The sequence below is a fragment of the Lampris incognitus genome, chromosome 3, assembly GCF_029633865.1.
Source record: "Lampris incognitus isolate fLamInc1 chromosome 3, fLamInc1.hap2, whole genome shotgun sequence".
NCBI classification, from domain to species: Eukaryota; Metazoa; Chordata; class Actinopteri; order Lampriformes; family Lampridae; genus Lampris; species Lampris incognitus.
This window is the reverse complement of record NC_079213.1, coordinates 36,393,169-36,406,573: the sequence shown is the minus strand read 5'-3', so window position 1 is coordinate 36,406,573 and position 13,405 is coordinate 36,393,169. Positions and strand designations below refer to the sequence as shown.

General features: G+C 48.1%; 1 protein-coding gene across 1 annotated transcript in view; it reads left to right on the top strand.

The window, feature by feature from the left end:
• The window catches only part of lrp6 (low density lipoprotein receptor-related protein 6), a 115,782-nt gene that overhangs the window by 64,603 nt on the left and 37,774 nt on the right, over positions 1–13,405 (top strand). The window contains exons 6-7 of the mRNA XM_056276283.1: positions 3,768–4,164; positions 7,154–7,325. Coding sequence (XP_056132258.1) covers positions 3,768–4,164; positions 7,154–7,325 — 569 coding nt within the window. The remainder of the gene's footprint in view (positions 1–3,767; positions 4,165–7,153; positions 7,326–13,405) is intronic.

The following is a 13,405-nucleotide window of genomic DNA, read 5'->3' as shown; positions in this document are numbered from 1 at the left end:
TGGGCCGAGCCACGTCTACCCTCCCAGGGTGACCTAATCCCTCCTCCATCTACTCCACCCACCTTCCCAGACGATTTCAAGTCTTCGTGTCAGAGCTGCTAATTTGTCATAGCCTTTTGTATTGTCTTGCCACACACCTCTTAGTCTCAACCAGTGTGCGCCTGAGTCAAATTTGGGGAGTTTCGCTGGCTGTTTGCAGCACTTCTACTGCTTGTTTGTCGCTATCTCTAGCTTTGGTGAAGTTTCCGTAGTGGATCTTCATGGGTTGCATGTTCATGTTGCATGACATGTCAAAAATTACATGCCAGTGTTGACAGTGTGTGTGTGTGTGTGTGTGTGTGTGTGTGTGTGTGTGTGAGAGAGAGAGAGAGATCCTCTCACTCCACTATAATGCCCCTTTTCCACTACGTGGTACCGGCTTGACTCGAATTGCTTCTGTGCCGTTTTCCATTACGGTAACAGTACCCCGTCAGTGTAGCTGGTTGTCATAGCGACGCCTGGTTTTCAATTCAAAATTTACTTTTAAGATAACTCCACTTCGATCACTTCGGTGTTTAAAAATGGCGGGTGATATCCCATGCACGCATTGATGAGGCAGTGACGTGTTTCTCGGGCCAATCAGAGGTCTGCATTGATTTGGTACCCGCTCCAGTTTATTTGGAACCTCGACAAAGGTGGTACCAGAAAAGTGGTAACAGTTACCAAAATGCCGGAACTTTCCAGTAATGGAAAACGAAAAAAGGTCGAGTCGAGTTGAGCCGGTACCATGTAGTGGAAAAGGGGCACAACACGATTCAAGGAAAAGCTGGTCCAGTACCAAGGAAGATCGCTGTGCTGTACCCAGACTGATTTAGCTAGAATTTTGGGATCTCATCATTATTCCGTGAAAGGGGTAGAAACAGCTTATATCACTGTACTTGGCATTGTAGGAGGGTGGGAGCTGTTTTCCGCAAGACAGTAATGAATAGAAGGAAGACAGAGATGGTTCTCCTACTTCTTGACCCTTTTGACCCAAGCTCATGTAGACTGCTTTATTCTGACCCAAGCTCATGTAGACTGCTTTATTCTGACCCAAGCTCGTGTAGACTGCTTTATTCTGACCCAAGCTCGTGTAGACTGCTTTATTCTGACCCAGGCTCGTGTAGATTGCTTTATTCTGACCCAAGCTCATGTAGACTGCTTTATTCTGACCCAAGCTCATGTAGACTGCTTTATTTTGACCCAAGCTCATGTAGACTGCTTTATTCTGACCCAAGCTCATGTAGACTGCTTTATTCTGACCCAAGCTCATGTAGACTGGTTTATTTTGACCCAAGCTCATGTAGACTGCTTTATTCTGACCCAAGCTCGTGTAGACTGCTTTATTCTGACCCAAGCTCGTGTAGACTGCTTTATTCTGACCCAGGCTCGTGTAGATTGCTTTATTCTGACCCAAGCTCATGTAGACTGCTTTATTCTGACCCAAGCTCATGTAGACTGCTTTATTTTGACCCAAGCTCATGTAGACTGCTTTATTCTGACCCAAGCTCATGTAGACTGCTTTATTCTGACCCAAGCTCATGTAGACTGGTTTATTTTGACCCAAGCTCATGTAGACTGGTTTATTTGGAAAGAAATAGGCTCGTTTTGTTAAGTCGGTTCCAGGCTAAAATCAATTATAAAATCATGTTTTATTATCTCCGTCAAGGAGGTATGTGTGTGTGTGTGTGTGTGCGTGCGTGCGTGTATCTTGCAAACCACTGGACCTACCAGCCTACTTTTTTTTTGTGCACAGTTATGACTGTATGATGAAGAGTCTCTCGTGGTTGCAGTGATTCAAAACCTTCAAAAGACGTTGGTTCTGGTTATCGCCGCTCCCTGTTTTCATTCACGCTCTAGCTCGCTCGACCAACGCTGCTTTATGTCGCTGCCCAATCTGAGTCGACCGTGTGCATGCCCAACTCTCATCTACAGTTGAGTCAGATCGGGCAGCGACAGTGTCAAAACCAACACATGAGTCTTGAACGTAAACGAGAAGTCAATCATATATTTCGCAGGCCAGCAGGTCCTTCACTGCTGGTCTCAGCACAGGAGAACTGAGGAACACTGGATGAACCAAGAATACTTTGCCTTACTCACCTCGCTGCCACGCGGAAGTGCTATAGTCTCCAGTGTTAAACCCCACTATAAAAATACAATTTAAAGAGTAGGATTAATCACAGTCACAGCTGGAAATCATCTCAGTAGCTACAATAAAACATCTCCCATAACTGAGCTGTGTTTGCTCATCAGTCAGCAGAGCAGCCATTTGCCCTGATTTGTTTCATTATTATTATTATTATTATTTTATTTTTCTCCCCAATTGTATCTGGCCAGTTACCCCGCTCTTCTGAACTGTCCCGGTCGCTGCTCTACCCCCTCTGCTGCTCCGGGGAGGGCTGCAGACTACCACATGCCTCCTCCAATACATGTGGAGTCACCAGCCACTTCTTTTCACTGACAGTGAGGAGTTTCACTAGGGGGACGTAGCGCGTGAGAGGATCATGCTATTTCCCCCAGTTCACCCTTCCCCCGAACAGGTGCCCCGACCAACCAGAGGATGCGCTAGTGCAGCGACCAGGACACATACCCACATCCGGCCTCCCATCCGCAGACACGGCCAAATATGTCTGTAGAGAAGCCCGACCAAGCTGGAGGTAACACAGGGATTCGATCCAGCGATCCCCGTGTTGGTAGGCAACGGAATAGACCGCTACGCCACCTGGATGCCCCCATTGATTTGTTTTATTACATGAAAACTGCAATGGTTAAACACATTTGAAGTCATTTCTTACCGTTTTATTGCTTTACAATAAATGAAAGTAAATCAGCGGAGCAGCCATTTGCCTTCATTTATTTTATTTATTTATTTATTTTTGATCATGAAAACCGTGACGGTTAACCACATCTGAGGTCTTTCAATAGGGGCTTTTATATGACAGCCTGATCTCTGTCATTTCATGTAAGACTTGGTCACGTTCGTGCGAGGGTTCGCCTAGGAGGCTGTGCATCCAGACTGACAGGCAAAACGTTTTTAATGGGTAGATTATTTAGGGGGCGACACGGTGGCACAGTGGTTAGTGCGGTGGCCTCACATTAAGAAGGTTCTGGGTTCGAGCCCTGGGGTAGTCTAATCTTGGGAGTTGTCCCGAGTTGTCCTCTGTGTGGAGTTTGCATGGTCTCCCCGTGTCCAAAGACATGTAGGTCAGGTGAATCGGCCGTACTAAATTGCCCCTAGGTATGGATGTGTGTGTGTGTGTGTGTGTGTGTGTGTGTGTGTGTGTGTGTGTGTGTGTGTGTGTGTGTGTGTGTGTGTGTGTGTGTGTGTGTGTGTCGGCCCTGTGTGATGGCCTGGTGGCCTGTCCAGGGTGTGTCCCCGCCTGCCACCCAATGACTGCTGGGATAGGCTCCTGCATCCCCGTGAGCAGGATAAGCGGTCCAGATAATGGATGGAGATTATTTAGGCTTGAGCCCTCCATATAAAAAACGTTCTTTTTCATATTTCCTGTTCAATTTACTGTGGTGCAGCACAAAACTCTTATAATGGCAGGAAAAACACTGGTTTTTCTGCCCATATGTGCATGTATTTCCCTTCTTCCAGTAGGTGAAAAAAGTGGTGGTCGGTCACCAAGTTCGAACACCGGAGAAAGTGGACAATGCAGATATTTAGATAAATTGTGAAATCAGTCTTCTTGAATATCATTGTTCATTTTATCCGCTGTTCACTAATATCCTTTCTACGCTTGCAGGTGCCACCCAGATGCTCTTCTTGGCTAGGCGAACAGACCTGCGCCGCATATCGCTGGACACGCCGGATTTCACTGACATTATCCTGAAGGTTGATGACATTCGCCATGCCATTGCCATCGACTATGACCCTGTGGAGGGCCACATCTACTGGACAGACGATGACGTAAAGGCCATCCGCCGCTCCTCCCTGGACGGTAATGATGCTGAGTTCATAGTCACTTCCCAGGTCAATCACCCAGATGGTATTGCTGTAGACTGGATTGCCCGAAACCTTTACTGGACTGACACGGGCACAGACCGCATTGAGGTAACACGCCTCAACGGAACCATGCGCAAGATCCTGATTTCTGAAGACCTGAATGAGCCCAGAGCCATTGTACTGGACCCAGTGGCAGGGTGAGTATTTTTTGTCTGTGTGGCTGTTTCCCACAAAGGCATTAAAGTTTCAACCAAATAGGGAAAAAGAGCTGAAGGGGGAGGCCTAGTTTATTTTTCTTTGCAGATTTTTAGTAAACATGGTTTACAGAATAGGTTAAAGCGGCAGTAGACAACTGTCTTGCTTTAACTTATCTTTTAAGTAAATGTTGATTTCAGAGTGTAACGGCTATAGAATAATGACACCATCCGCATTTAGATTGGTTATCTATAAGCCTCACTTTCAGGCTTATAGGTAACCAAATTCTGTTTGCCACCGGGTACGACCTCGTGGAAGATGAAGGCTTGTTTTACAGTACAAAGGAAGTGCATCAACCAATGCGCAACCAAAAGAGGATGAGGATAGTGATTTCTGTTTTCCCCAGTAGCTATCCCCAGTAACAGAAATGGCAGCCAATGGAACAACTGAAGTGACAGTGGAAACTCTACCCGGCAAGAGTTGACGGAGAGGGCATCCAGGTAGCGTAGCGGTCTATTCCGTTGCCTACAAAACACGGGGATCTCGGTTCGAATCCCCATGTTACCTCTGGCTTGGTCGGGTGTCCCTACAGACACAATTGGCCGTGTCTGCGGGTGGGAAGCTGGGTGTGGGTATGTGTCCTGGTTGCCGCATTAGCGCCTCCTCTGGTTGGTCAGGGCTCCTGTTCAGGGGGGAGGGGGAACTGGGGGGAAAGGCGTGATCCTCCCACGCACTATGTCCCCCTGGCAAAACGTCTCACTGTGAGGTGAAAAGAAGCGGCTGGTGACACCACATGTATGGGAGGAGGCATGTGGTAGTCTGCAGCCCTCCCCGGATCGGCAGAGGGGGTGGAGCAGTGACCGGGAAGGCTTGAAGGAGTGGGTTAATTGGCCAAAAAATACAATTGGGGAGAAGAAAAAAAACAATCTTCTATAGAGCAGTGAACACTGCCTTAATAAAGGTAGGTAGTTATTTCATCTGATTTCTAGATCCTACTCTGGTTCTGCTACAGTAGACCACAAAAATACAAGCATATGGGGGAGCTGCCACCCCTAGTTTTGGCATTGGGTCTGTATAGCATGTGTAGCGTCTTATAAGACTCACCTGGAATACTCTAGTCCAGCCAGTGCAGATAATTGTAAAAATTCAACACAGAAACTGGAAGTCACTACCAGCAGTGCCACCCGTTCAATTCTATTGAACTTCTGCATAAGCTGAAGCCAGGGAAGAGCCAGGGAGCAGACAAGGAAGAGCCATGGAGCAGATAAGGAAGCCAGGGAAGAGACAGGGAGCAGACATTTTGAATTTCATTTTGAGTATAGTCATTTTTGGGCCTACAGATGTATCATAGGTTAACAGAAATTGCTAGAGGGACAGCTATAATGAGAAATAGTCTGTTTCAGCTTTGTTAGTTCTGATTATAAATGACCTTTATGTTAAGATTTTGTGGCAATAACCCAATTCATGGGCTTGAGAAAAAACATGATGAAGCTCATGCAACATCATGTCCTATCAGTCAGCTCATTTTGGTTGATCGTAAGTGGATTTCATTGTGATTGATATGCTTTACATAATTAAATCTGTTTGTTCAAAATCTCACAAAATGACACAGAAGCTTTTGCTCCCTGTGACAAAGCTAATTGAGGTAATTTTCCCATAATCCTTTTCTTGTTTCTCCCATGACGTAATTCACAGCGTCATTTAAGCTATTGATGTATTGGCCAACACTGGGAATCATTGTCCATAAGACGATTTTAAAAACGTATCCCGTTTCTTGGCCATGGAAACATGAGCGGCCCTCAGGATCAAATCTAGCCATTACAAATTAATTTGAGGAAATGGAACTGACATCAAAAACAAGCTAATTTAGATGTTATAGTTTATTAAGTTTGCATGGCAGTCAATAAAAGAAAGCCTTTTGAGCCCATCATCATCACCCCCCCCCCAGTGGCTGTTTTCATTTTGGTACCTCACCCCTTGAGGAATCATTGCTCCCCCGGCAGTGGTAATGTTGATGAGTATGCCACTGTAGGTGAGTTGTGATCTCATCCAACCACAACGTTTGCTAGGTCCTGAGAGCTGTTTGTCTCTACCGTGATGTAGTAGGTCCACCTCATTCTCGGTCATGACTCGGTAGACAGGGCATCTCCGCATGGAGGATCAAGGTTGACCTCATCTTTGCCAGTTCCCTTTAGAGTGCACGGTACTCCTTTAGGCACTATTGGTACCCACTGCCACACCAGCTGGTAGAAGGATGAGTCAGGGACTGACATCTGTTCCATCAGTCCTGTCATCTTTCCATATGACGCACAAGCTTGTTTTCTCACTCTCCACACTGTTACACTGCTGTGGTCAGTTTCAATTTAGCTTTTTTCGTTTTTTTTGGGGGGGGGGGGTTCTCCCCAATTGTACCTGGCCAATTACCCCACTTTTCTGAGCCGTCCCTGTCACTGCTGCACCCCATCTGCCGATCCGGGGAGGGCTGCAGACTACCACATGCCTCCTCCGATACATGTGGAGTCACCAGCCACTTTTTTTCACCTGACAGTGAGGAGTTTCACCAGGGGGATGTAGTGTGTGGGATGATCACGCTATTCTCCCCAGTTCCCCTCCCCCCCGATCAGGCGTCCCGACCGACCAGAGGAGGCGCTAGTGCAGCGACCAGGACACATACCCACATCCAGCTTCCCACTCGCAGACACAGCCAATTGTGTCTGTAGGGACACCCGACCAAGCCGCAGGTAACACGGGGATTCGAACCAGTGATCCCTGTGTTGGTAGGCACCGGAATAGACCACTACGCTACCCGGATGCCTCAATTTAGCATTTTAACTTGGCATACATGAAACACACATGAGGAAGTTTGACTGTATACAGATAGCGAAACCTGGATTTTACGAGTCAACTTTTTGTGATGGTAGGACCATAAGCTCAGATGTTAAACACTATTCTTATAATGGCTGTTTTCTTTCTCTCTCTGTGGTGTGCCAGGTACATGTACTGGACTGACTGGGGAGAGGTGCCAAAGATTGAGCGAGCTGATCTAGATGGCACGGAGCGCATTGTTATGGTCAACACTTCCCTAGGTTGGCCCAACGGCCTGGCACTGGATTATGATGAGCGAAAGATTTACTGGGGTGACGCCAAGATCGATATGATTGAGGTTGGTATTTTAGTTATGTGTTTCTTTGCATGTCTGTATATTTTTTTATGAGTTTCTTCCGTAGGGTGTCTGGGCTCAGCTTAGAGATAGGGTGAGGAGCTCGGACATCAGAAGGGAGCTCGACGTAGAGACACTGCTCCTCCACATCGAAAGGAGTCAGTTGAGGTGGTTCGGGCATCTGATTAGGATGTCTTCTGGGCACCTTCCTTTGGAGGTTTACCAGGCACGTCGAACTGGGAAGAGACCCCGGGGTAGACCCAGAACTCGCTGGAGGGACTACATGTCTAATCTGGCCTGGGAATGCCTTGGGATCCCCCAGGAGGAGCTGGAGGGCATTGCTGGGGAGAGGGACAACTGGAGTGTCCTACTTGGCTTGCTGCCACCACGACCCGACCCCAGTGAAGCGGCTGAAGATGAATAAATGAATGAATGAATGTATATTTGCATCACATGTCTTCTCTTGCAGGGCCCCTTCCATTGGTTTGTGCTGGAAGCTGTGTTGTGGTGATGGCTTTACTTGGCCTCCTCAAATCAATGTGTCTGTGGGGTTTGTCTGCGCCACTTTCCTGGATACTTAACTATACAAGGGCCACCAATGTATTGGTCACTGTGTTGAAGAGCAGGGATGTCTGTTAGAGGACTCAGTCTCTCGATCATCACTTTTCTTTTTAAAGGCCGGGACACCGTAGCTAATCAAATTGCCATGGCAGCAAATTGTTCTGTCTGATTAGCGTAATCCTATTTCCCTCCCTTTACTTTGGCATGTGTGGTCAGACAATTGTGTTGTGAGGCTGCAGCTAGCAGTGGACGCAAGGGTGAGTTGAGTCAGCCTCAAGCACGGGTGGAGGGGTCTTAGGAGACGGGCCGTATCGGCTGCATGCAGAAGACAGGACCCACTGCTGAGAGCGCTCTGACTGACAACTTCAGCCCTTTACAGACCCTAAAGCCCTCTTGATTCCTGGAAACTGAAGGTCTCACAGCCACGGCTGCTGTAACACAGTCAGACACATCCTACCTGCCCGAGATGTGCTCAGAATTACAGCCACGCTTCCTTTCCTCTGGGTTGAGGAGTAGTGAGCTTTTGGAAATGTCTACCTGACTCAGATGAAGGGCAGCAGAACTTGTGTTGCTTTACTACATACTATCTGCCCACCTACAGCTCACATTACATGCTAGTGAAACATAGCTTTAAAAGTAAACCTGCTGAGTTTACACAGTAATTGGCTATTTTACTCATTATTTAAGATTTCTTTCGAGTCTGTTAGTTTTCTTATGTTTTCTTGTTTCACCAGCTGTAAAACACTACGGTTACCCATGTACAGATCTTCACTTCCAAACTTCTGCTCTCTGACACAAAAGTATATATTCATTCATTCAGTCATCTTCAGCCTCTTCTCCAGGGTCGGGTCGCGGTGGCAGCACACTAAGTAGGGCACTCCAGACATCCCTCTCCCCAGCAACGCCACACATCCCGAGGACCAATCTGCGATGCCGGAAGTCGGCACGCCCCGGTCCACTCTTTTGCCGGACCTGCATTGCACCCTACTCCAATTCTCATCTCTGCATGTGGTGGGTCCATGGGGTGGTGCCTCCATGTTGTTTTTTTGGGCTGGGCCCAACCAGGCCCCTTGGGCCAAGGCCCGGCCACCAGACGCTCGCCAGCGAGTTCCCTCCCCAGGTCTGGCTCCATGAGGGGCCCCGGTTTCCCTTTTCCAGGCGAGGTGCTGTAATTCTGCTGGTGTAATTTCATCAGGTTTCTTGGGAATTGCTCTTAGTCTGGCTCCTCCCCTGGGACCAATTTGCCTTGGGAGACCCTACCAGGGACTATTGCCCCCGACAACACAGCTCCCAGGATCACCGGGACACACAAGCCCCTCCACCACGTTAAGGTGGTGATTCTCGGAGGGGATATATGTATATATATATATATATATATATATATATATATTTTATATAGTATATATGTGTGTGTGTGTGTGTGTGTGTGTGTGTATGGATATTGTTAGGAACTTGGTATGCGAGCATTTGCTGCCCTGCCTGCTGGTTCTGAAGCTTGTCAGTCATTCAGGGACTTGTTTAGTTTTCCCCGGCTCTGGGCCCAGGCTGCGAGGCCCACATCATCTTCTCGGGCCCACATCAAAGCCGCCCCCTTCTCAGAAACGTGACCATTAAATGTCGGCACTTTAAGGGGTGTTGACAGTTTAGCCAGCGACAAAATTAGGGTCCTGTTGACCAGCAGGATTCGGTACAGATGTAATGTGTGCAGGGGGTATGACTTACCACTTCACCCTGACATGAAAACACTTCACATGTGTCCAACTTGCACTTGCCTTACACATGGACATGACTTCTTCAGAACAGCCCTTTTCTTTTCTCTGGCTCTTTTCTGCAGGCCGACACTGATCCTTCCTCGCTTGACTCTGGAATTAGCATCCTCATGCACATCATGGTGTCCTGCTTTATGTATTTCGCTGGTTTTCCTTTGTGGAGTGGCACCGTCTCACCGCCACGCCACGCCCCGTCCCATCCCACCCCCTGCTCGCAAAATGTGTGAGGTTATTGTGTCCCAGAAAAGTTGGGGTGGGGGGTTGGCGTGGGGATCGCAGGGGGGGGGGGGGCTCACTTGGGTTTTAAGATGAACTGGGTTTTGCGGTGAGATCCCACATCTGGTTCCGATTGCGGCCTCCACTCCAGCTGTGGTCTCCTCTGTTTAGAATAGCCCCAGAATTTGAAACCCACACCACACTGTGGTCACAACTGCCAAACCAGCAGAGACCTTTTGGCTGAGGCCATCGTGCAGAAGATGGAAACTTTATATTGTATTTATATATTGTGTGTGTATGTGCAGAAGAATAGTTGCAGGCCGTGCAGCGCTGCTCTGTGCAGGTCAAATAGAATGCTCTAAAAACCCAGTACTCTCTGATAATGGACAACGAATTCATCACCAATTACTGGACCCACTGTTCCTCTTTTTTTTTTTTTTATAGAATTCCTCATCGTCCTTGTGATTTTAAAATATTGCAGTTTAAAATATATTAAAACATTGAATCTCATTTCAACTGAGCTCCGACTTGTTGCCCAACATATGGACACGCTGGGGTATTCATGCCCAGCGTTTTCATGTGCTGGGGTATTCATGCCCAGCATATAGATGTGCTGGGGTATTCATGCCCAGCGTGTTGACGTGCTGGGGTATTCATGCCCAGCGTGTTGACGTGCTGGGGTATTCATGCCCAGCGTGTTGACGTGCTGGGGTATTCATGCCCAGCGTGTTGACGTGCTGGGGTATTCATGCCCAGCATATGGACATGCTGAGGTATTCATGCCCAGAATATGGACGTGCTGAGGTATTCATGCCCAGCGTATGGACATGCTGGGGTATTCATGCCCAGCGTGTTGACGTGCTGGGGTATTCATGCCCAGCGTATGGACGTGCTGGGGTATTCATGCCCAGCGTATGGACGTGCTGGGGTATTCATGCCTAGCGTATGGACGTGCTGGGGTATTCATGCCCAGCGTGTTGACGTGCTGGGGTATTCATGCCCAGCGTATGGACGTGCTGGGGTATTCATGCCCAGCGTGTTGACGTGCTGGGGTATTCATGCCCAGCGTATGGACGTGCTGGGGTATTCATGCCCAGCGTATGGACGTGCTGGGGTATTCATGCCCAGCGTATGGACGTGCTGGGGTATTCATGCCCAGCGTATGGACGTGCTGGGGTATTCATGCCCAGCGTGTGGACGTGCTGGGGTATTCATGCCCAGCGTGTGGACGTGCTGGGGTATTCATGCCCAGCGTGTGGACGTGCTGGGGTATTCATGCCCAGCATATGGACATGCTGGGGTATTCATGCCCAGCGTATGGACATGCTGGGGTATTCATGCCCAGCGTGTTGATGTGTTGGGGTATTCATGCCCAGCATATGGACGTGCTGAGGTATTCTTGCCCAGCGTATGGACGTGCTGGGGTATTCATGCCCAGCGTATGGACGTGCTGGGGTATTCATGCCCAGCATATGGACGTGCTGGGGTATTCATGCCCAGCGTATGGACGTGCTGGGGTATTCATGCCCAGCGTATGGACGTGCTGGGGTATTCATGCCCAGCATATGGACGTGCTGGGGTATTCATGCCCAGCGTATGGACGTGCTGGGGTATTCATGCCCAGCGTATGGACGTGCTGGGGTATTCATGCCCAGCGTATGGACGTGCTGGGGTATTTATGCATCTGCAAGTTTGGGTCTGATCATCTAAAAATTTAGTCTAGCTGAAGATTTGTGCAAAGTGACATGAATTTACCAAACTTTCTGAAAGATATTGCAAAAGATAGGGCATCCAGGTAGTGTGGGGGTCTATTCCGTTGCCTACCAGCATGGGGATCACCAGTTCAAATTCCCATGTTACCTCCAGCCTGATTGAGCGTCCCCGCAGACACCATTTTTGCCATGTCTGAGGGTGGGAAACTGGATGTGGGTATGTGTGCTGGTCGCTGCACTAGCGTCCCCTCTGGTCGGTCGGGGCACCTGTGCGGGGTGGGAGGGGGAACTGGGGAGAATAGTGTGATCCTCCCACGCACTACATCCCCCTGGTGAAACTCCTCACTGTCAGGTGAAAAGAAGCGGCTGGTCACTCCACATGTATTGGAGGAGGCATGTGGTAGTCTGCTGCAACCCCCCCCGGATGGAGGGCTGCAACGACTGGGACGGCTCAGAAGAGCGGGGTAATTGAGCAAGTGCAACTGGGAAGGAAAAAGGGGGGAAATCGCCAAAAAACAACACAAAAAAAGATATCTTTTCCCAAGCTTGTATCTTTTGTTCAGGTTTGTATGACTGTGTTGTGAAAGTGATGCTGAGGTTGTGTACCTGTCCTGTTTTGTCAACATGAACAGATCACCAGGACAGGTTGGGCCACAGCTGAACTGTACAGAGCTGAACACTAGAGAGCTGAACAGTACAGAGCTGAACACTACAGAGCTGAGCACTACAGAGCTGAGCAGTACAGAGCTGAACTGTACAGAGCTGAACACTAGAGAGCTGAACAGTACAGAGCTGAACAGTACAGAGCTGAGCACTACAGAGCTGAATTATAAAGAGCTGAACACTACAGAGCTGAGCACTACAGAGCTGAACAGTACAGAGCTGAGCAGTACAAAGCTGAACAGTACAGAGCTGAGCACTACAGAGCTGAACAGTACAGAGCTGAGCACTACAGAGCTGAACAGTACAGAGCTGAACACTACAGAACTGAGCAGTACAGAGCTGAACAGTACAGAGCTGAGCAGTACAAAGCTGAACAGTACAGAGCTGAGCATTACAGAGCTGAGCCGTACAGAGCTGAACACTACAGAGCTGAACACTACAAAGCTGAACACTACAGAGCCGAACAGTACACGTGCCTTTGGTCATTTGCACAAAAGATTGATGCTAGATTCAACGGGGTGTAGGCACAGAAGTGGTCCTGATTGGCTGTTGCGTCAGCCAATAGACAGCGTGGAACCTCGAAGCGCACTGACCAGGAAGTGATTTCATTTTGGTTATTAAAGATGCTAGATAGGATGGAATCTAAAGTTTTCTTGGAGTTTGTTTTGGTTAACGCCAGTACTTCTTGGTGCAGTATTTGTTTTTGTTAATGCCAGTACTTGTTGGTGCAGTATTTGTTTGGTTAATGCCAGTACTTGTTGGTGCAGTATTTGTTTTGGTTAATGGCAGTACTTCTTGGTTGAGTATCTTTTTTGGTTAATGCCAGTACTTCCTGGTACAGTATTTATTTTGGTTAATGCCAGTACTTCTTGGTACAGTATTTGTTTTGGTAATGACAGTACTTCTTGGTAGAGTATTTGTTTTGGTTAATGCCAGTACTTCCTGGTACAGGTATTTGTTTTGGATAATGCCAGTACTTCTTGGTACAGTATTTGTTTTGGTTAATGCCAGTACTTCTTGATCCTGTATTTGCTTTCCACCTGTGTGCCTAGCTAGCAGGGCAGGGATCTAACCTCACTGCTGCTTATCACTCCACCTCTCCAGTGGATCCTTTTGTGTTTCACGATTGAAGTAAACCAGCCTGGACTATCATTTGGGTGAC